At 43.4% G+C, this 21,607-nt stretch overlaps 1 protein-coding gene across 12 annotated transcripts in view; it reads left to right on the plus strand.

The window, feature by feature from the left end:
- ptprfb (protein tyrosine phosphatase receptor type Fb) overlaps window positions 1-21,607 on the plus strand; it is a 154,754-nt gene that overhangs the window by 48,573 nt on the left and 84,574 nt on the right. For all 12 annotated transcript variants that reach the window (XM_084008639.1, XM_084008644.1, XM_084008634.1 and 9 more), the window contains exons 2-4: window positions 4,295-4,469; window positions 16,353-16,498; window positions 17,315-17,456. In XM_084008639.1, coding sequence (XP_083864765.1) covers window positions 4,370-4,469; window positions 16,353-16,498; window positions 17,315-17,456 — 388 coding nt within the window. In that variant the 5' untranslated portion in view covers window positions 4,295-4,369. The remainder of the gene's footprint in view (window positions 1-4,294; window positions 4,470-16,352; window positions 16,499-17,314; window positions 17,457-21,607) is intronic.

Below are 21,607 nucleotides of genomic sequence, written 5' to 3' on the forward strand. Positions count from 1 at the left end.
AAGTCTGTGTATACAGAAAGGGCTCTTAGACTTGGAGGGAAAACCTCATTTAGTTACTTTACACTTTCATTTTACAACACGGGACTCGTTGGCTTGCAGGAATTCTCCTGGGGTCTTGTGGTGCGTGTTTGCCGATGTGGTAAAAAAAAAAAAAAAAGGAGCACAGACTTGTGAGGGTTTGCCTTCTAGGGCATGGAAAACTAATCATGAGCCAAAACACTGCTGTCGAAATTCACCTTGTAAGTGTGTTTATGGAGCCGTTGCAGGCTGCGCCAACACAAACCCCTATGGTCTGGGTTTATCACCTCCAGAGACGGCCATGATTAGCTCTCCTCACTGCTAGCCACATATCTCCCCCCCCCCTCTCCTGTCCAGGATGACCCATTAAACAGAGACGGAGAAAAAGAGAGAACATGAGTAGCAGGAGGGATGGAGACGACGGAGTGCAGGGATGCTACCTGTAGTTAGTGTAATAGTAGTGTTTACTCGGCTTCTGCGCTCTCTGCGCGGTTGTGCCACGTTTCATCTCCACATTGTGTTTGTAGATGACCAGTTCTATATGGGTGGCCACTCCCTTACCACACACAAACACACAGAAACACACACACACACACTCTAGGGGTAATGACTTGAATGACAGGCACCTTATGTGGTTGGCAGACAAGCAAACAGGATAGGTGTGTATGTTTTGCTTCATTCCCCTCACTCAAAAGCTCTTTTGTCCGCCGCAGTGTAAAGTTTGGGACGTTCACAACCCATTGTTCCCTTGTTAAGTACTTCACTAAACCTCTTACTCGTCTGCCTATAATACAGCGAGTGTATGCAGTATGTAGCACCGCATTAGAGAGCCACTCAAGACCCCAAAGCCTCTTCCTAACCTGATGAGTGGCCAGTCGGCCGGAGTCATTTCAACTTCAGGATCAGTTTAATTACCTTCCGTTCCCATTCATGGTTTGTTTAGATAAGATGTTGCCACTGTAGAGCTACATATATATTGTTGTGTGGTTTAAAATGCTTTGGGCTCTAATGAATAGTTGCTCATAAACTTAGCTAATCATGAGCCCAAGAAGTGTTAAGTATGTATGTATTAAACGCAGCCTTTTGTTTCTTAGTCATAATGAGGTGGACGGAACCTTGTCATGTCTGTTATTTTCCTATTTCAGGACACCAAATTCTGTCCTCCATAAACTCACTTAATTGTGCTTACTGATTGGTTAGGACAAAATCAAATCCCAGAAAATGGCTAACAGGAATGCAGTAAAACCAGTTCATACAACCAGTGTTGCCGGGGGTTTTGACCACTTAAGAATTTTCCACTCCTCACATTGGAAGTACGTGACGTTGTGCCAGAACTCTATTTGAGAAAGAAGGCGATTGCAGAATTGAGTGGCAATTAAATTGTAAGCTGGAATGCTTTGATTTTACATTTCCCAATCTAAAAAAGACAAATACGTAGAACTTTGATGTACTGTACATTGTAAAGTTTAGTTTGTGAACCGCGTTTTGGAACTGTATTAATTTAAATAAACACACTCAAGTGATAAAACAGTTCCACTCCTGAATTCATCCAGTCTAATTAATGTGATTATTTATTAACCAAATTCTGGTGAAATAATCTAGATGATCATTTTAGCTGCAATAATGCAGTGCTAACTCTCTCTCTCTGCCATTCACACTCTCCTCTCTTGCTCTCACACACTTACCAGGCTTCAAAAATGAAATCATTACCAAGACAGAAGCGTTCACATCCAATCATAACGGCAGACGTCCACCCCTACATGCTCTTATTGTTTTCCTCCCGCTCTCCTACATAGTGTGCTGAGCCACTTGCTCAGATTTTGGATCACATTGCACCATTTCCGCGTCGGCGCTCCGTCCTTTTCTCGGCAGCGCGACGGCCACATCCCCGGCGTGCACATAGCGGCGAGTGTTTTCCCATAGTGTTTGTGTGCAGCTGGGAGGCAGCGAGCTACACTGGGATAAATAAGCAGCTATATAAATAAAGAATAAACCTCGCTCTAGGAATTTGTCTCATTGAAGATGAAAAGCATCTGCCTCTCTCTGGCATCTGCTGTAAAAGATATCCCTCCACTGCCAAGGGTTTGGAGCACGGCAAGTAGCCAACTCTATCAGCCTCACTCCCTCTCTCTCTACCCAACGACATGAACCAACGCAGCGCTGGCGTACATAAAAATGAGTGTCAAAACAAATTTGTCAGCCAACAAACTTGATGTGAGTTACACTCATTTTGCAAAGCAAACTTGGGGTATTTAGTTGAAGTAAAAATTGTGGGCCTAACCGCCTTTAATCGTGGTTGCAGAGCGGGGGTGAGATCCGGTCCTTTTGGCACCCCGAACAGCTGTATTTGTCTTTCTCTTCTCCAGACTGCCACAGCTTAACAGACCAACAATGAGCAGAGGAGTATACCGCAGCCAGATAGGATCACAGCTTGAACTTTTCAATGACGATAGGTAATGTTAAATTCCTAAGATGCAAGACGTGTTGCAATCGGAAATGAGTTCAATAGCCAGGAAAGCCTGGAGGCACATTCCCGTAAGTGGCATGAAGAGCGGGCCGTGAATGATACCTGTCTGCAACTGTGCCCAGGTGAGGCACCGGCTCTGTGACTCACACGTAGCACATCACTTTACTCAGCCATGCCTGTCTTTTCCTTTGCCAAGTGACTTGTCGAAAGAGGTTAAGATGAAGCAAGGGGGAACTCTTAATAGTTTGCTTTCTTAAGATCTCTGCCTAACTGAGTGTTTTCCTTGGTCTTGTTTCACAAAGAAGGCGGTCAAAGAGTCACGCGATGTGTGCGTTTTTTCACTATTTCCACACGCATTGAAATAGCCACATGAGTAATGGGCTGTTCAACACCTCCACAGGCTTAAGAATGGAAAGGTTTTTTTTTTTCTCCAAGATACTAGAGGCATTGTGTTCCTGACACTCTAACTTATTTAGCTGAACTGAATAGACTGACCGGCCACCCAGCAAGCCTCTAGATATATTCCACATTGTGGGCACCTCTCTTTCTCTTTTCACAAATATCAGCAATCAGTATTGTTCAGTTGCCGCTATAAACTCAGCAGCGAGACTGAACAGACTGGCTGAGGACATTTTCAATGCAATTCCAATAGGCCTCTTGTAAAAGCTGCATAGAGAATCCTTGTCAAGGAGCCCTTGAAGACAAAAGTACGCTTACTGTAAAACTTTTAAAAGTTTTCTCATTTTGGTTAATTTTGTTCTGAGGTCCTCTGGAGATACTGCTTTAATTCCATCAAAAGAGAGATATCTATCCTTACCATATTGTGGTCTACTTTACAGCGTTGTGATTACTCATCGCAGATGGCCACGGGCTAGAGTGGAGGGATAAGAAATTTAGTTAGCTCAATTTATGGGGATACACAGTTGCTTTGTTTGTAATAGCATTAGACATCCAAACTGCAGGCTATAACAAACTTAAGGTCATATATCCCCATCTTATCAGCTGGCTTAGTCATTTCCTACACTAAATCTAATTCCTAAAAAGACAAAGAATCAATGCTGGAGCATTTTATTTGAAGGACAGCTTTTGTTTTTGTGTCTCCGCCCACTACTTAAGACGATTGAGCAATCCTTTCTGTTTTATTGCCTGGTTAATTATGGTTAATTTGTGGTACACCTGCTGCCGATTTGTTGACCGACCGTGTCCCCCCTTGGGTCGTGTGGCATGTAAATGTTTACGCATGCATACATGTTGTCATGTTATGAGATCATGGCACTTTGTGTGATTTGAACCCATCTGGAAGACACCGTTTTCAATATCTTAATGGGGAACACTAAGTGGGCGGCGGCCCTTTGGGAGTACCGTTCAGGAGGTCCTCTGGGTTTTTAACTGATCCCCATTGTGAGAGGGTATCTGACGAGTTTAATCCTGCATCCTGACTCCCCCTTTGTTCTTGCTATTTCTTCCCATGATTTCTCCGTTGCACGCTGTACTGCATTTCTTTTTGTTTGCATTTGCTTCACATGTATATTCCTCTGCTCCAAGCAGGATTTTGTTGTGGGTATTGGGTGCTTTGTAGATTGCAACCAAAGATCCAGTGTTGTTTGCTGTTGTTTTCCTTACAAGTGTAGGGTTAGGGTTTCTCACAAGCAGGCAGAATTTCCGTCTCCTTTTGGTTCTGCTCTGCTACTTGCTTTTCATATCTCTGCTTGACTTTGTTATTATGCTCATTCAAATATATGCAAATATATAGTGGGTTTGAATACTAATATTTCTCTGCTCCTGTTCTGCATGTGTTTTCTCTCCCAGGTGTTAGTCTTTGATCCTGTCAGAGTGGGACGCGTCTAGCAGGGGACCGAGGAGGGAGCAGTGCCACCTTGGAACATGGGGCCTAATAGTCACCTGGCAGCGCCCCTCCTGCCCAGAGGGGCGTCGATGTACCTGCTACTACTCAGCTGCTTGGTGTTCTCCTCCCAGGCAGACAGTAAGTAACCTCATTCACCTGTGAAGATCGGCCTTGCTTACCTGTTTAATCTGATTACACTTGAAGTATTTTGACTTTAAGAGCAGAGAACAAGCTTACATGCTGCACACCGCAGAGCTTCGTTTCAAATGTAATATAGATCAGTTCATTTTAGGTGTCTTTGGTGGATTCCTACAAACAGAAATAGCAGCATGTCCGATGTATCAAAGTACGGCTTCAGCATTTGCACCAGAAGAAAGCGTTACAGTGCACAAAGGGATGCTCCATCGGCCTCTGTGCCTCGCTGTCAATGTGAATGACGGTTTTGGCAGCAAGAAGGCGCTCAGAAGGATGTGTCACCGCCGCTATGCTTTTGGGTCTCGGGGGCAGCCAAGAAGCACTGCCCTGCCGAAGACGGGTCAGGGACAGAATTAATTCAGCACATGACCTCACCTATAGTGCTGTCAAGGGGTCACTGTAATTCAATTATACCCCAACCCCTCCCACTCCCTCACCAGAACACGCCAACTGCCCTGTGCTTTCATACATGGGTCCAGTAGGATTTGTTTTTCTGTACCCTTTGCCATGTCTCACTCAGCCCTGTGTTGTCATCTGTCTCTCGCCGTGTGTCTGGAGTTTTGCGCAGTAGCACTGTGAGCTTGACCTTGCAGAAAAGTTTTGCACTCCTGTCTCTTTTTGTGGCCTGGCAGGTCTTTGCTCTGCCTGTAATGTGATCAGACCAAATCAAGTAAGGCTTAAAGGATGTGCCCTACTGCACTGAATCCGTCCCCAGTTCTTAAACGCAGTGAAATGCATTTGAGTTTCAGGTCCATTTGTGCTGCTTTTCCTAGGCTTCCAAAACTATTGCCATAAGCTGCATTTTTCTAGTCCCTCTATTGCATACTGATAAAATAAAAATAACTAACTTGGAATAATAACTAGTGCTTAAGAATAACTAAGACAATTTTTGGTCTCTGAATTATTGGCATTGCACTTCTCTTGACTGAACTGCAGTGTGAGTAATTTATCTATTGTTTGTGCACCATGTTTAATGTCATGCTATGTTCTGTACCTGTGCTCCTCTATTCCTGCATTTTAATTGCCACCAAGGGGATGCACAGAATTAATTCAAATGCCTGTGCCTTTTAGAGATCCTGAAGGTAAAAAAAGCGAATGCCAGGCATATCCAATGTGCCAAGATATAATTTAAATGTGGCATGCTGAGTCTTTCAGATGCCAAATGCAGCCGAGAGTTTGGATGCAGCGCTGATTATTTACTGTGCTGCTATTGTGCCTTTTTAAATCCATACTGCTGTTCAAAACTTTAGAAGAGACGATTTAGAAGGATTTATTTACATTACGTTGTGGCACAAAAAGAAAAATAATTAGATGATTAAAACTTACATTTATTCAATGTCCCCGCAGTGTTAAATGCATGGGGAGAAAACTGTTTTAACCCTCTAGCTGTCTAGTCAGTGGTTAGATTGCCCTGTTCTCTAATTTCTGTAATCATATCATTTACGGATAAAAACCCAGACGCAAGCATTTTAATTAACAGACAACGATACTCAGCTGTGACAAGCTGGTACAAGCATTTGAATGACGATACACCCAAACACTCACACATAAATAAGGAATTTCAGCTGAATGGAAAGCTCAAACCTACTTATAGACTTAGAGAAGTTTGGCTTGAGTCCGAGGTTAACTTGTGGTTGTAGTTTAATGTAAGCACACGTGGGAAAATGACCTAGACCTGCTATTACGCAGACTGTGAAGCAAACAGACATAGAATTAAAATAAGACAGTTGGGGGGCAAAAATAACACCTACCACTAACGACAGGGTTGTGCGCATCTGATCCAGCCTATAATTTGCATGCAACTTAGTTATGTGAACTTGATAGTTCTGGTTTGGATTTCCTGTATTACAGGGCAGACACCAGACAGATATTATAGGTGCCTGGCAAGTTTCTGATTACATGGGTTCAGTCAGGCGTCCTTGTCTCCCCCTTGAAAACAGTTCAGCAGGCAAAGCAACCACAGGTAGCAAATGTGTGAGCAGTGTTAGGCCTTCCCTTTCCATAAAAAAAACCACAGGTTATTCCATTCACAGTGCATTGTTTGTTGGTTTAGGGTGGCGTGGTGTTAGTTTGTTTGTAACACTTGATGGTACAATTCATCATGATTTAGAAGCACAAATAAGTACAAGAAATCCTCCACCAGCACTATCAGTGTTATAGCCCCGTGACATAATTCATCTGATATCGGCATTGAGTGAGCTCACAATACAGTGTGATTACTCTTAGTGCTGATCGCAGACGTCTCATCGATCCCTCGGGAGCTCGGCCTAATCAACCAGCTCTCTATATAGCCTCCTGGTACACAAAAGGCACCGGCCCGCAAGGTCAGCCTCAAAGTCATACATACCCAGCACATAAATGTAATGGTTATCTTTTTGTAGTGCTGTCATTGTGAGTTATTTCATCGGCTTTAATAAGCTTTTGATGGATGTGTCTCTTCGAGCCTCTCATGTTCTAATCTGGGGCTGCTTTTCATGGGAGGTTTCGGCAAGACCACCGAGACCTTTGTACCCCCGAGCCTGCTCTTTTTTACTCCCAGTGGCACAAGGATTACAATGGGCCATAATCAACTTAATATGGAAACGGATTTGATTTTTTTTTTTTTAAGTGTCCATATGGTCACCCAGTTCAAAACCGACATTGATAGAAATTGTTTCTTTTTTTAATTAAAAGTACTCGTGTCCACCTTGGAGAGCCACTTGCAGAGTAATGCAGTTAGCACACAGCTGTGGCCCACACATCATACAGAGAGGCACATTGAGAGAGAGGGAGAGAGGCGGAGGTTGGATGGAGAACGAAACAACAGAAAATGCACTCTGAGGAAGCAGTGTATATGCGAGAAAAAACACCTGCAAGATAACACAATTTAGAGGTTAGGGAGATTTGATGGGAAGTTGTTTTCATAAGCCAGTGCAGCAATGTCAGGATGGAGGGAGGAAACGGTCATCGGGGGTTAATGATGTGAGATTAATAGTTTAATTAGGGAGCTCAAAAGCAGGGCCAGAGGCAGTCACCCAAACCCGTTGCTGTGTCCCGGATTCGGCAATGCCACAGGACAACAAGAACTGCCAGTGTCCTTCCAGAAAAGGGCAGATGGAGAGAGCCATTAAAATTCTGTGTTCATAGCAAGGGCGTTATTGACGAGAGACCCTTAAATTCCTAATTTTTTCTTGCTACATTCTTACTTAATCTCCAGCTACTAATCGCTGGCTAATAATCCAATATTACCAGAGAGTTTGAAGGGTTGATGTGAATTTTATTTGTTGCAAAACAGCTGGTTTGTTACATTCTAGATCAGACTGTTGAGATTGGAGATATTCAAGGTAGCTGGCATTAAGTAGGACATAATCATGTAACATATAGGCACATTGCCATACACCGTATTGTTTGCTGTAGGAGCATCCTCCGAGATGCATTCAAAGTCATCTCGCTCAACGCAAACAGCCTGTGGGCATGTTGCAGCAGGAAGCGATTTTGGTTCTCAAGTGAGAGAGCGATTTCATGGGTAAATGGTCACCTGATCTTTTCAAAGATTCCAAATCATAAGGGAAGCAACAAAGAGCCCGTTGGTGTAAAGGGAGAAAGAAAGACGGCATTTCTTTGTTGTCCCATGTCCCTACAGTAACATCATTTAATTTCTCCCTCAATTCCGTCTAGTGGAGAGTTGAATTACTTAAGACCTGCGGGCCGTGCGGGTTAGAAGATGAGAACAATGGTAGGGACTCTTTGTGGTCTCTGAGGGAGGGCTAATCTAGGGGAGGCAAATTAATGAGGTTAGCGGGGTCGCATGGGGGTGTGCGGTGATGGATGATGAGCTAACCACAAAATGAGATCTGGGCAGAAGCTAGGAGCCATCTTAGCGGCGGACCCCCCCAACGCACCCCCTTCCGGGATCACTTAGCACACTTAACATTTTCCCCACACCGTTCTATTAATTTCAGGGTCCGAGCCAAGGTGACCATTGGACTTTACCCAGCAACATTAACAAAGCCCCCCCCTGCTCGCCCCAATCATTTGCCTTGAATCTCCTTCCTTATTCCCACAGCAACTTTACAGAGTAGTTTGGATTTCCATTACAAAGATATCACACAATATGCTTTATTCCATATTCAAGCTGCATTCTGAATGTTGGTTTCCTTCTTGGTATTTTGTTACACCGCCCACACATGCCTCCAAATTCAGCAATAAGGTTCAGAATGGAAAAACGCTTAGTTTCGTGACAGGGCAAATGAGAACATTTCATCAAGTGAACTAAATGAACATTGGAGGTGATGTAGCCCCAGGGTTATGCAGATGAGCTGTGCAGTTCAACCGAGACATTAGCAGGCTTGTCTTGTAGGTTGGGGCCACATACTTCATAAAGAGCCCGTTCATTGGAGACAGGGAGTGATATTGCACATTTGCATCGTCCACATTGTGTGGCAGACTATCCGTTCTGATAATGATATGGTGAGTCTCCATCCAACCAGCAAGGAGTGATGGGTGTTAGCGCTGAGAAAAGGGACTGTAAAACATATAGTATAGCTCTAACTCATTTTTTAACTCTAATTTTCATTAAAATTGCATATTTCTTCTTAGGTAACAGTGCAGCAAAAGTACTTTCACCATAAGAAAGTAAAACAAAGAAATAAGTGTTTGGTACCCCAAAAGGTATCAGGTGGGTTGAAAAAAGCCACAGATAGTGAGTCATGTTTGACTAGATATGCACATTTCATGTCAGTTATCCTCGCTAAAATAATTGCACTTCATGACATTATCCTGCTAATCATAAAACTATGTTCTTCATGTGGCACTAAAACATACTGTTATCACTTTACCTTATCTTTTGATAGGATGCACAGCTTTAAGAAAACAAAATGAATATCAAACAATCCTAAATAAGGTAGTCATAAATCATAAGGCCCTCCTGCATAAATAGAGGATAAAAAACATTGCGACATTGTGAGTTTATTTGTTTCATGATAATTGCTGTATTTTTTAAAATGAGGTTCTGTTTTTCACTTCTCTATGATAGCGAGCTAGACAGCTTTTTCAAGTCACTCGCGTGAGGATACTCACGATAATCCCGTCAATTGGAATTTGCCACGATCTACTTATTGTGAGTGTTTTATTTTTATCACGATCTGCAATAACAACTTCTCTGCCATCCCTAACCACGGCTAATACAAAACCTCCGATTCCCAATCGTGCGATAGCAGAAACACCCATATCCTCACCATCACCATCACAAAGTACACAATGAAGCAAATCACAGTTGTTCTTAAATGGCCACTCCTGACATCGGTCACCAAAGCACATTGTGTGTTGTTTTTTCTTTCCAAATGTCATATATTGACGGACAGATAAGAAGAGAGAGAGCGAGCAGACTCATTCATAATCGGCTTGAGAAGATGAAAGCCATTACATTAATGTTGCTCACACTGGGAAGAGGGGAGTGAAGGGTAATTGCACTTAGAGTTCTTGTTCTTCTCCACTGTCTTGAATTATTCACTGAAGGCTGGAAGGCCTGATAGGAAGCCCGGCTTCACGGTCCATGAGGGTATTGAAAGTTTGATGTTTTTCTTTTTCCTTTTCTCTTTCATAGGTTTAGATATTTTTGTCTGAAGTACAGTATCTCCGAGATGATGAATGGTGTCGCTCCGGCGATTTCGCTCAAGTTCTGATAACGCTTTAAAAGCTCCATCAATTCTCGGCCGCTATGCTATCATTCTCCAGAAAAAAAACAAAACAACAAAAAATATTCTTTGGGTTCTGTGTTGTCACGAGTGAACTGACTGGCAATGAGTGGGAGTGGATAGTGCAACGAAACCGGATCATCCAGAAAGAAACCGGTTCAAACTGTTAGAAAAAATAACAGGATGTTTTTGGGTGTGAGGTGAAAATACGAGACAGTGAATCTTTGTGTCACAAAAAGGTTAGGCTGAAGATGTAGGTCTAATTACCTGAGCTGAAAACATTCACACTGCGTCACACTCACTTTACCCTGTATATGTTTATCGAGTTCACAGTCAGGGGAATAACAGTGTGTGATTGACACAGCAGGAACTAGTGGACAGGCTGGTTGGAAGGCTGAACTGTGCATTGCACAATGTCAGTTGCATTATCTCTTTACAATGTGAACTCAATTTGACAGGTCTGAGATAACATTTTAAAACGAGATGATAAAAATAAATGATTTTGACCTTTAATACAGGGACCAAGGGGAGGGAACCATTATTCCATTATTCAGTCTGAGAGTCCCTCAACAGAAATAAAAAAAAAAAAGAAAGAAAAGAGGAACACAATGCTCAATTCTTGGTGTTCTGCTCTAAAACCGAAGTAAGGCTAGCAAACATGATGTTCATTGTTTTAAACAAACAGCCTGAGGTGGAGTTGCCTTTATTGGGGTAAATAACTTGCAGAGGAGGCAGCGTTATATGGAATTAATTGCGAACAAGTTGCATGCTAATGGGCCGAAAAGGTCTTAATGGAAGTGTTCCATTAAAACAACCAGTGCTGATGCCATCACACAAACTCCCACTAAGTGTTGCCTCGTGAAAATGATAACTTGCTAATCCATTATTAATAAGAATTAATGGTTTTCTCTCTGCCGCGTGTGTATCGATCCCTGATACTCTAGACCCCAGAGTAGCTCTCATTGGGCACTCTGGCAGGCTTGGGAATACACTAATTGTTAGCCACACAAGTGCCATTTACACGACTCTCCCTGCTGTCTCTGCATTTATTACAAGCCCCGCTCTGAGGCCCCTGACGAGGATGAAAGAGAAAACTGTAAAGCCACTTCGGAAATATACCATACAGCCACGCGGCGTCGAGTGGGTTGGAGCAGCAAAAAACTATAAAGGAATAAATAAATATTTGAGTACTTCATCCAGTCTCTTAAACGTTCACCTCTGCTCTTGTGCTGAAATGAGACCCGTAGTCATTAGTTTATTCATCAGACCCATTTTCTTGTCCTGTCCTTGACAAAGTTGTTTACCATTTGCTGTACATCGACAGCTCAATCTGATTACCCGTCCTGACACCTTCAGATCTATGTAGTGAAAATGAAAACGCCTGTAGTGCTACCGGAGTTCGGGAACCCCCCATACCTTTCATCTCTCTAATGACCTCCGACCACACAAGTACTGCTGCTGGCATTAGGTTTACTGAGGGAAACTGTTTAATCCACACACACACAGAGCAGTCAGCAGCCTCGAGGCTCCCTCAGTAGGGTTTAAACCAGGGATTCATGCAGATATTATCAATACTCAATTGAGCACATGCATGGTTGTGCTTTTAAATGAGAATACACCTGGTTATGGTACACAATGCAGCATAATTTCTAAATATTACGACCTATTCAAGGCTCCAGAGTAAGTTTTTATGTTGGTTTTTCATTTCACACATAATTTAGGTGCACCCAACATTTTTCGCTGCGCCTTATTGCACCGCAATAATACACCTATTATACATTTTCTTTATAGTTCCTATATACACTGGTCATTTCTGAACACATTCGGCCAGTGACTATAAACAGGAATAAAGATGAGAAAAAAGAGGGGTGAAAGCTTTTTTCTTTATTTAAATCTCAACTGAAACAAGTGAGGGGAGACAGGTGTTACGGGCACTTTGTGTATCAAAAAAATTAAAAGATCAACAGTTGTCTTAATTGTTATCGCTCAAATCACTCTGCCTGATTACCTTTTCCCAGCAACATTCAGCAAAGAAGAGACAGGGTCAGAGCCAATCAGAGATGAAGACCCGACCTTTCTCAGCCTTTGATTGGCTCAGACCGTGGTATTCCTTCTTCTCTATGCTGGTGGGGGAAAACGCTACACACAAAAACAGACCAGCTAATTGTTAGGCGCACCGATGCGACCAAGGAACATATTTAGTCGCACGTCACTGATTTTTGGTCACATGTGCGCCCAAAATGGTTGCACTCTAGAGCCCTGCTATTACTGCCAACTACTGCTAAATGAAACTAGCACTTTGTATGACATTTTTGAGCATGCCATAATTACCGTAGGTGTTAAAAGGGTTTGCATTAATTTCCGTAAGACACATTTGATGTGTTTGATCATCAGGCTACTGTCTGTCAGGAAGTGTGGCTGTATTAAAAAAACACCTTATTAGTGCCGTAAAATAAGAGAAGGAAAACGGAGGGATTTCACTTCTGTGTATTGCGTGTGCTTTAATTAACTTATTCCATTCATTAGTTGGAACATGAAAGCCTTTTTTGCTCTATTAACAACAAATGTGTTTTGTTGTGTTTTTCCCCGCCAGCCAGCCATGCTGCTATGTGCGCACTGTTTTGTATGCGGATCACTTTTTGATCTTTCTGATCCATTAATTTGTAATTATAACCAAAATATTGAATGATTGACTTTTAATGCAGACATGTTTATCTGCTTTGATTTTTCTAACCGAGTTTAGGTGTTTACATGATGGCTTCGGTAATTAGAGCAGCGCCTTAATCTCATTTGCGCGAGTAAACTAAAGGCGGTGAACGGGAAGTATTCACGAGTCGATAACCTCAACCCTCTGGCACACGGCAACCAGCGCCGGGCCTGACAGTTGTGGCAGGCCTTCCTACACATCGCTAGTGAGAAGAGAGCATGCGTTCAAGTCTCGGGTGTCAAGATAGGAGTTTTGAATGTGATATATCAAAGCTGGGGAAAAAGTGGAGCTCAAAGCCTGCAGTCACTGGCTGAGGGAAGGATTTGCATAGGTAGGCTTATGTGTTTTCCACCTCGTCCCTGCCATTGTTTTCCCGTGACAACTGCCTGACAGCCAGGAAAATGGGACACAGGCAGAGAAAAAAGGATTGACTCTGGATTTTGTCTCTCTAAGAAAAGAAGTGACAAACCAGTTTGATGTCCCTACCCACCAGTGGTGGTACATGATGGAGGAACTCTGCGGAGTCTCAGTCCAAAAATAAATACTTTTGCCCTTTCATGGACTATATAAGGACCATTACTAACTATGTCTGTAAGTCTGGGGAATTATTCATAAAGCTCCCTAGTGCCAGGAATGGCTCATAGTGACAAAGAGAAAATTCTTAGAATGAACACAAGATCCTAGTAAATACGAAAGTTATTCACAAAGCATCTTAGCCCTTAAGAGAACTCCTAAAGTGAAAACTGTTAGGAGTAGGGGGGAGCAATTTTAAGAGGCTTAGGTAAGCGTAAGGGACAAAGAGGTAGGAGAAATATTCTCCCAGCGCTGAATGACAGTGAGGTGATGAAATGCTGCGGATTAGAACGTGCAAGGACACTGTTTGTTGTCGATCTCATTAGAGATGCGCTCACATCTCCCACCCAACGCTACAGTGCCAGGAATGGAAGTCAACACAACACCAAGATATTTGGCAACTGGGAAAAAAAAAACACAACACAACAGCTGACTCAGAGATTTACATGCTGACCACTGCCATTACTCATAAGGTCTGGCCAGCAATCACAGAAAACCTGTTAATATTATACCAGAACGGTAAATAAACCAATCACACCTCTTTCACAAGGATTTTAAAAGAATGTGTCCTCATACTTTTCCTTGTTTAGAGCTGCTCCATGAAGTTTCTTAAATCATTCCCAAGCTAAGACTTCTTGCCAGAAATGTTAAGTTGCCCTCTGAGAGTATTCCCAGAATGTTTGTGAATACAACCGCAGAGGTTTCATCATAGACCTTCTTTTAGATGTTGTGATTGAATGCTTGCTGAGATTTGGCTTAACGATGGACAGCTTTGAATTTGCCAAGGCTTCACCTTTCAGCCAAAGGTTAACGATGGAAATTCAGGGGGTGCTTTTTCTTAAGAGGCTCAATATGGGGAAAAAGCTCAACGAGGGCCAGTTTACCCTTTTCCAACCCTTATCCCTAAAAATCCTGTTGATTTCTAAGATCCAGCGGTTGCTCACTTTAATGTTTGTGGCAACACTTGAGCTTACGTCCTTTAATTTTGAAGGACTGTTTAATGCCGCCTGATCCTCCATCTCAGCAACGTGTGGCAAGTCCTCACATCAACTTAAATGGAACGGCTGTGGACAGATGTTTTTCGGGAACTCTTGGAAGTCAGAATGGTGATAATCGGGTCTTGAGGATTCCAACTCCCCACCCATGCATGCACTAATGCATGCTCAGACATACACTCTTAAGAGCTTATCAGGTTTGAATCATTAGCGCGGCTCTCCTGCTGCGGCCTGCGTGCGTGCCACAGTCACATTCTGACGCTATAGAACATGATTTAGTACCGCGCCGTTGCAGACTAAATCTTGTCCCTGGGAGGACGGAAATACCATTCAAATGTCAGGCGGGTTTAGGTAATATGAAGGGGTCACGGGTCGCAGATGGATGGATGTGTGCGTTGGATTACGGTGTATCGGCAAGCGCACATAACTTAACACTCTCACTGCGAATTCGGCACACTTCAGTCGATCAGTGTTACGTAAAATGCTGCGGATTTCATTGTGTTCTTGTCACTGTTGGCTTATTATGATTGGCTTTTAAACAAGGGAGCATGTAGGCTTTAAATCACATGAGACATGCAACCTTTCCAGATCGTGCAGGTTTTGCGACTGTGAGAATCTCCCTCCTCCCGATTGAATTTGATGTATGATGTGTAATCATCTCACATCAAAGTGTTATGTATGCATGCACGCTTCTCTGCCTGCGTGCTAGCAGTATGTATTTTATTGTATATTACTCCAAGAAATCCTCTCAGAAATGGCATTTGAGCAAGGAGAGACTTCACCGACTCTCTCTCTCTCCCTCTAGCCAAGTGAGGGCAGAGGTTGACGATACAGCAGGTAGACCTGGAGAATATGCTCCTCTCCCCTTCCTCCTCCTACTGATGTTATATTAGAACACATAAAACAGAAAGGAATGGCTGGATTCCCTCCCAGTGTGTGCTCAGAGAGAAACGGCTGGCATCTCCTCTGTGTACGCAGCATAGTGATTCACCCCATTGTGTGTGTCTCCTCAGGGTGGTCCACTCGTCACCACTGCGGTTTAGGTGTTTCCCACCTCCCCCTGTAATGACTCAGGAGATGAAACAAGAGCCGACGGAGCTGATAATGAGGACATTGTGTCATATTCTTGTAGCCGCTCTTGGATTAGGAACGTCTGGGGCTACAAATAAAGCGTTGAGCGCGGCGGCGATAGCCGTGGAGCTAAGGCGCGCTTATTGTAGCATCGTGTCTGAGACGTTGTTGTCGCTAAAACACACACTCTATTGTCTGGCGCACAGTGATGTTGGGTGTGGTGCGGTGCTCAGTAAAAACACCCCGAAGGCAAACAGGGGAAGTCAATAGGTTTTCAAAGGTAGTCCACTGTGTTGTTGTAAACACACATAACGTAGGAGGTTTCAGAATCAACATATTGGCAGTCTTGTTCGAAGTTTTAATGCTCCATAAAACAAAAATTGTGGGAGGGGGGGGAGGGTTTGTGGAAGAGTAGACGTTTATCTTGTTTAATCTATCGGGTTTAATGCAATCCCTCATGTTCAAGAGGTAGAACTGCAACCCGATTGTCTTTGGGCGACACACTTTGTCGTTTCAAATGGTGCGTCAAAATGAGAGGTGAGAAATTCAACGTTATACAGTGGCAGGCAGGCACACAAAGCCTGGCTGTTTCTCCCATGACTGAGCTGCAGGTGTGTGCAGCAACAATGCCCGATGTGGGTTTTTGTCGCTGCTGCCTTTGTGCGGAGAAAGTAATACCCATAGATAACCAAGTTTCACACGCCGATGTGACTGGCAGCAGGCACTAACGTCACCTTCATCTCTCCCCCTTGCTCCCCCCACCCTCCTTTTCTCCCTCTACCTTTCTTCGCCCCGGCTTTCTCAGGCTTGCCAAGTTTCGTCAAATCCCCAGAGGACCAGACGGGCATCTCGGGAGGGGTTGCGTCGTTTGTGTGCCAGGCCACCGGGGAGCCCAAACCCAGGATCACCTGGATGAAGAAAGGCAAGAAAGTCAGCTCCCAGCGCTTCGAGGTGAGCACTCATGCACGACTCACTGATCTTTAGAAACACTCTCATACACGCCCACACGTACACAGATAAATACAAGCAGGCACAAACACAACACACGTGACACAACATTGAAGACGCGGGCTTACGACCGCCCCTGTTACCCTCTGATTAACACAGACACACCCACACATGCGTGCACGCTAACAGCGTTTACACGCAGCACACGCTCGCTCGACACACACAATCAATTGCCCTGTTATTGAGCATCGCACCAACTGTACTTTTCTCCAAGCGAGACCAGACAGGCCAACCCTCTCTTTAATCTCCTTCCATCTTGATTTATATAGTCTCCTTCATCTGTTTCACGCTTTTCACACCCTCATCTTTCCCCTCCCGTTCCTTAGCTCCACCGTCGCCAGTCATACACCCCCTTGATGTATTACTTCTATTTCCCCTCCCTCTTTTGAACCCGTGTGAACAGACGGAAGTGTCCTAGGAGGAAACTCGCACTGTTTTCTGACCAGTCTTTGCTCTGTAACAGTACAAAGTTGTGGCAACTGCTTGGTATTCCTTGTTATGACACCTGTTGTGGTTCTGCCGGGCTTCACAGTGTTTTTGGATATAATATCATAATATCATTCACTCCAAACACCACGATCGATTCATACTTATAGTCGTATTTTACAGACTTCCGTTCCACTTATGAAAAGTCTACATTTGACATGAAATTGATCAGAAAACAAACACACCATCTACTGATATGTTTCAATAACGTTATATGCTTGGCCCCTAAAAATAACAATAATCACACCCTTTTGCTTGCTCTGTCTGTTCTAGGTGATTGAGTTTGATGACGGCTCGGGCTCGGTACTGCGGATCCAGCCACTGCGAACACACAGAGACGAAGCCATTTACGAGTGCACAGCCACCAACAGTGCTGGCGAGATCAACACCAGTGCCAAGCTTACTGTGCTTGAAGGTAAGATAAGTATTTTCTCTCTCGCTTGGTTTCTTTCTCCACCTCCCTCCCTTCTCATTTTCCTGCTGCTTCTGCTGGTTTGTAAAGCTTTTATTCCAATATATCCCAAAGCAAATATACAGTGTTTACCTTAATAATTCATGCATAAACGTTTGCAAAAACGCTGAGGATTCCTGGTATTGGTGTCACGAAGGAGCAGCTCCATTCTTAATGTAAACTCCACAAGGTCAAACAAAACGCAAGGAACCGGTTTTTAAAGAAGATAGCATACAGATCAGCGATTCAGCAAATGTAAAACCTGGAATCCAGGTATTTTGTAAGGTATATTTGACATTTGTTGGCTATATTATGCTATATTTCAGTCAGTCAGCCTTGTTCAAAACAGCAAATTAATCCCATAATCAGCTAAATAAAAAGAGATAGAGAGTTATAGTTATAGAGAGTAATGACTGATGGAAGGTCGTGTCTGTGTCTGTGCCACTTTTAGCAAAAATGCTCCATCTGATTACATAAAACACGTCCAGCTTCTTTCCAAATATAGGGATACCATCCATGCCTGCAGGCTACTTTGACCTCCATGGACTTCCTCTGGAGTTATGTATGTGATTTATGTAGATAGAGCTTCTGCACCTCTCCCTGAACAGCCTTCCTTATCACCGAGCTGTGAGCGTGAATTTCTTTCTTAATTGATTGTAATTTTTGCCGTGCGGGCGCTAGTCACAGCAGGAGTCGATTTCATTTGAAACTTTCAAGAAAAAAAAAAAAACTGCGATGCTCGCCAGCAGGAGGATTAAGGCCGTCCATAGCCATTACACTGGCATTAAAGCAGATCCCCTCTCATTCAAATACAGCCTTTCTATCCCCCCGTTTGAATCCCATCTTTCTTACACCCACCCTTTCTTTTTTCTCCGTCCACGCTGATTTCATGATATCATCGGCTGGGCTTGCGTAATCTCCCCGAAGGGACTTTTCTCCTGCGCAAAGAAAGCTTTTCTTTCTAGCCCTCCTTTGCACTGTATCGTGAGGAATGCTGCACAAACAAACAGCACCAACATGACATGAAGCGCACATGAATGAGATGAGTTTAATCACTCTTTTAGCGCCGGGGCGGGGGGGAATAGAAAGTCGGACACCAGCCTTACTCAACAGCGAGTAACTATGCTTGCCAGCAGACGTGCTATGCATTAAGTCGTCTTCTCTCTCTGATCTTCTGCTCCATGATGTAGCTGTAAACCCCAGAGTCAAGTGCCACACAGACACACGCCTTATGATGGATGCTTTTATCTATTCACGGCATACATTTATCAGCACAGGAACCAGACTTTTAACACTGAACCGTAATCTTTATAATCAAATTGATTTGAAAATGTTTATTATTCGATACCTACTATTTCATTTTCGTCACATCGAGCTACATTAAGCGATATCCTTTAAATTGAGCAACGGCAATATGGAAGGGTTGCGAGTATTGGTGTTTCCATCCAAAATCAAGGCCTTAATTTGCACCTCCACGCAGCGGCGAGCCACTCTCAGCTCACAGTCTCAGACTGCCAAACCAAAACAATGTAGGTTTATAAAAAAACCGGTGGACAGCTGCTCTCAGCCGACAAGCTCAAACAAGCCAGTTTTATGCTACATGTCCAGGGAGACATGGCAGACAGTCAAAGCAAAGGAACGGCTGGTGAAGCCGGAGTCTGCGTTGAACATTTAGCAAGGCGAAGAGACACAGAGTATTATTTCCAAACCAGGAATCTGCTGCAAGTAAGCTCTGCTAAAACTGATAATAATAAACTTATTATCTGATACACCATAATTCCTTATTGCTGTGATATTGTTTTGAAGTGTTTAAAATCGTCTAAAATATCCAGATCTACTGTAAATAAATTGTAATTATATGAATCAGTTAGACATATGGTTCAAATGATTATTATTTGTACAATTTGTGATAACCTCTCCGCCGTGTTTTCCTTTGTTATCGGAGGACGGTGTCACAGAGGCGGGTAGGGAACAGAACCAGACATTGTATTTAATCAAACGACGCCTCTGCTCGCCCAGAACCCCGAGGCCGCGCCGGGCAGCTTACAGCCTGTCCATACATGTACAACCACACACGCAGAATCATGCATATGCACTCAAACAAGGCCCTCAGTACAAAGACACACACAGTCAAGGAGCAATGTTAGCGTGTCTCTATTTTTAGACTATTGTTTGTAGCCGAGTGATACATCAAGTTGATATCAGCAACAGTACACAAGAAAACACTGGGGTACAGCAAACAGACAGAGACTAATGATCCTCCTCCTTAATAGGGTGGTGGTAGCCTGAAGGTTCGAGGAGTCTGTTGCTGCTTTGAATCAAATTTAATTTTTTTTCCCGGAGAAAGTGACTAAAAAAACCAGCTGAGCTTTTGTGAGCTTAACTTATTGTGGTGCCCTTGAGCAAGGCACTGAACCAGTAAAGCTGCTCACTGAATTCTCCCGTCCTGTGTCGCTTCACAAGGAAACTTGAGTTGAGCATTGCTTGGAAACATGACACGTCTCAGTCGACCAAAAGTTGTAAAAATGTCTTCATCAGCATGAACTTCCTGTTTTTGCCTTCCGAAAGAGAAGCCTTCACATCCCACGTGACTTCAGTGTCCACGTGACTTTACATCCACATGAAGTCGTACATTGAGCGCCCCCGTCCAGCGAGGCAGCGGGAATGGTAAAGTTATTATACCACTAAGTCGATCTGGATTATAGGTTTTAGCAGAGCAAAGGAAGGTCGAGCATTAATTATGATTCTTTCATATGCTTCATATATCTTTATTTTGTTATGCCAATTCTGCAAAATGTGGATTATGACATGTCATATCGATGCAGCTTTGCATGTACTTTCACTGTACTCGAAGGTAGGCTGTAGTGTATCCAGGAAAATACCAAGTGATTTATAGCGGCTGGATCGCTTGCTTTTTTTGCCTTATTCAATATTGTGTCAGTACTGCCAACTTCTTACTGTATATCGCCAGTGGACTTCATTAATTCCCTTTGAGGGATTTATTTTTGCACAGAAACACAAGTGTTGTGTCAAACGAGTGACTTATGCAATTTGTTTCTCACTTAATATTTGAAGTTGACTTCGGTGGCAGTTAATTCTCTTTCTGAGTCAGCGTAACCGGGTCAGAGGCTGTCAAATAATGACGAATGTTAACAGTTGTATAGAACTGAACGTGTGTATCAAACTAGATCTCTTCTGGGGGTTTTGTCCACGTAGGATGTTATGTTCGGAGTCTGACCAGTGCTTCCCCCCGTCGTCGGCGTTGTGGCCATATCGTTTAGAGCGCCGTTCACCTGTTGGGTGTTGCAAAGGCTTTCGGGCTTTAGCACTTTTGCAGTCATGAGTCTCGAGTCACTCCGCAGTTCTGTCACGCTGTAACAGCCATGCTCTTTGTTTGTGGCAGTTCTCACGCCCCCGCCCGAAAGGTCACACCACTGAGACTTACGTACAGGCCCAAAGTCAGCTCAGCCATCTCTCAAAGTGTTTGTGTGAGCATTAGAGACACACACACACACACACACACATACACAGCGGGAGAATGGTTAAAGATTGAGATGTGTTCTTTTATTGTTGTTAGACGGTCATAAATGAAACACCAAGCACCCTTTGCTATAATCATCTTTTTCACACTGTGATGTTTTGAATAATGGTCTAGATGCGAAATTACTTTTCAAAAGTACAACCCTGCTTAGACTGTGTGCATAAGAGAGACAGTTATGTGCCAGTCTGACCTGTATGGAAAAATAATATCCATACAGATTATGCTGAGACAAAAGAGGGGGTTTTGATTGAGCAATATCATTGTTGTCTGCGGTCTTTCATTCCCCCTTTCTCTTCCCCTTTTTCATGTCTGTTTCCGCTTTATTGTCTCGCTATCTTTTATTTTCCCTTTCCCTGTTCTATCTCTCTCTCTGTTAAGTATAGTGGACAGCGTGGCTCTGACGTTGTAGGGTAGACCGCAGTGATGACCAGAGGGAACAATGACTCATTACTTGGGTAACGATGCCGAAGTTTTGACCTTGAGTGCCCCTCTTGAATTGAACTGCCTCAGTAAATGTGCAGGTAAATGGTGCTTGTCTCGGTGATGTATGAAATAAACTACTGCCGGCCAGAAA

Source organism: Eutrigla gurnardus (genome assembly GCF_963514095.1).
Source record: "Eutrigla gurnardus genome assembly, chromosome: 4".
In the NCBI taxonomy this organism is placed as follows: domain Eukaryota; kingdom Metazoa; phylum Chordata; class Actinopteri; order Perciformes; family Triglidae; genus Eutrigla; species Eutrigla gurnardus.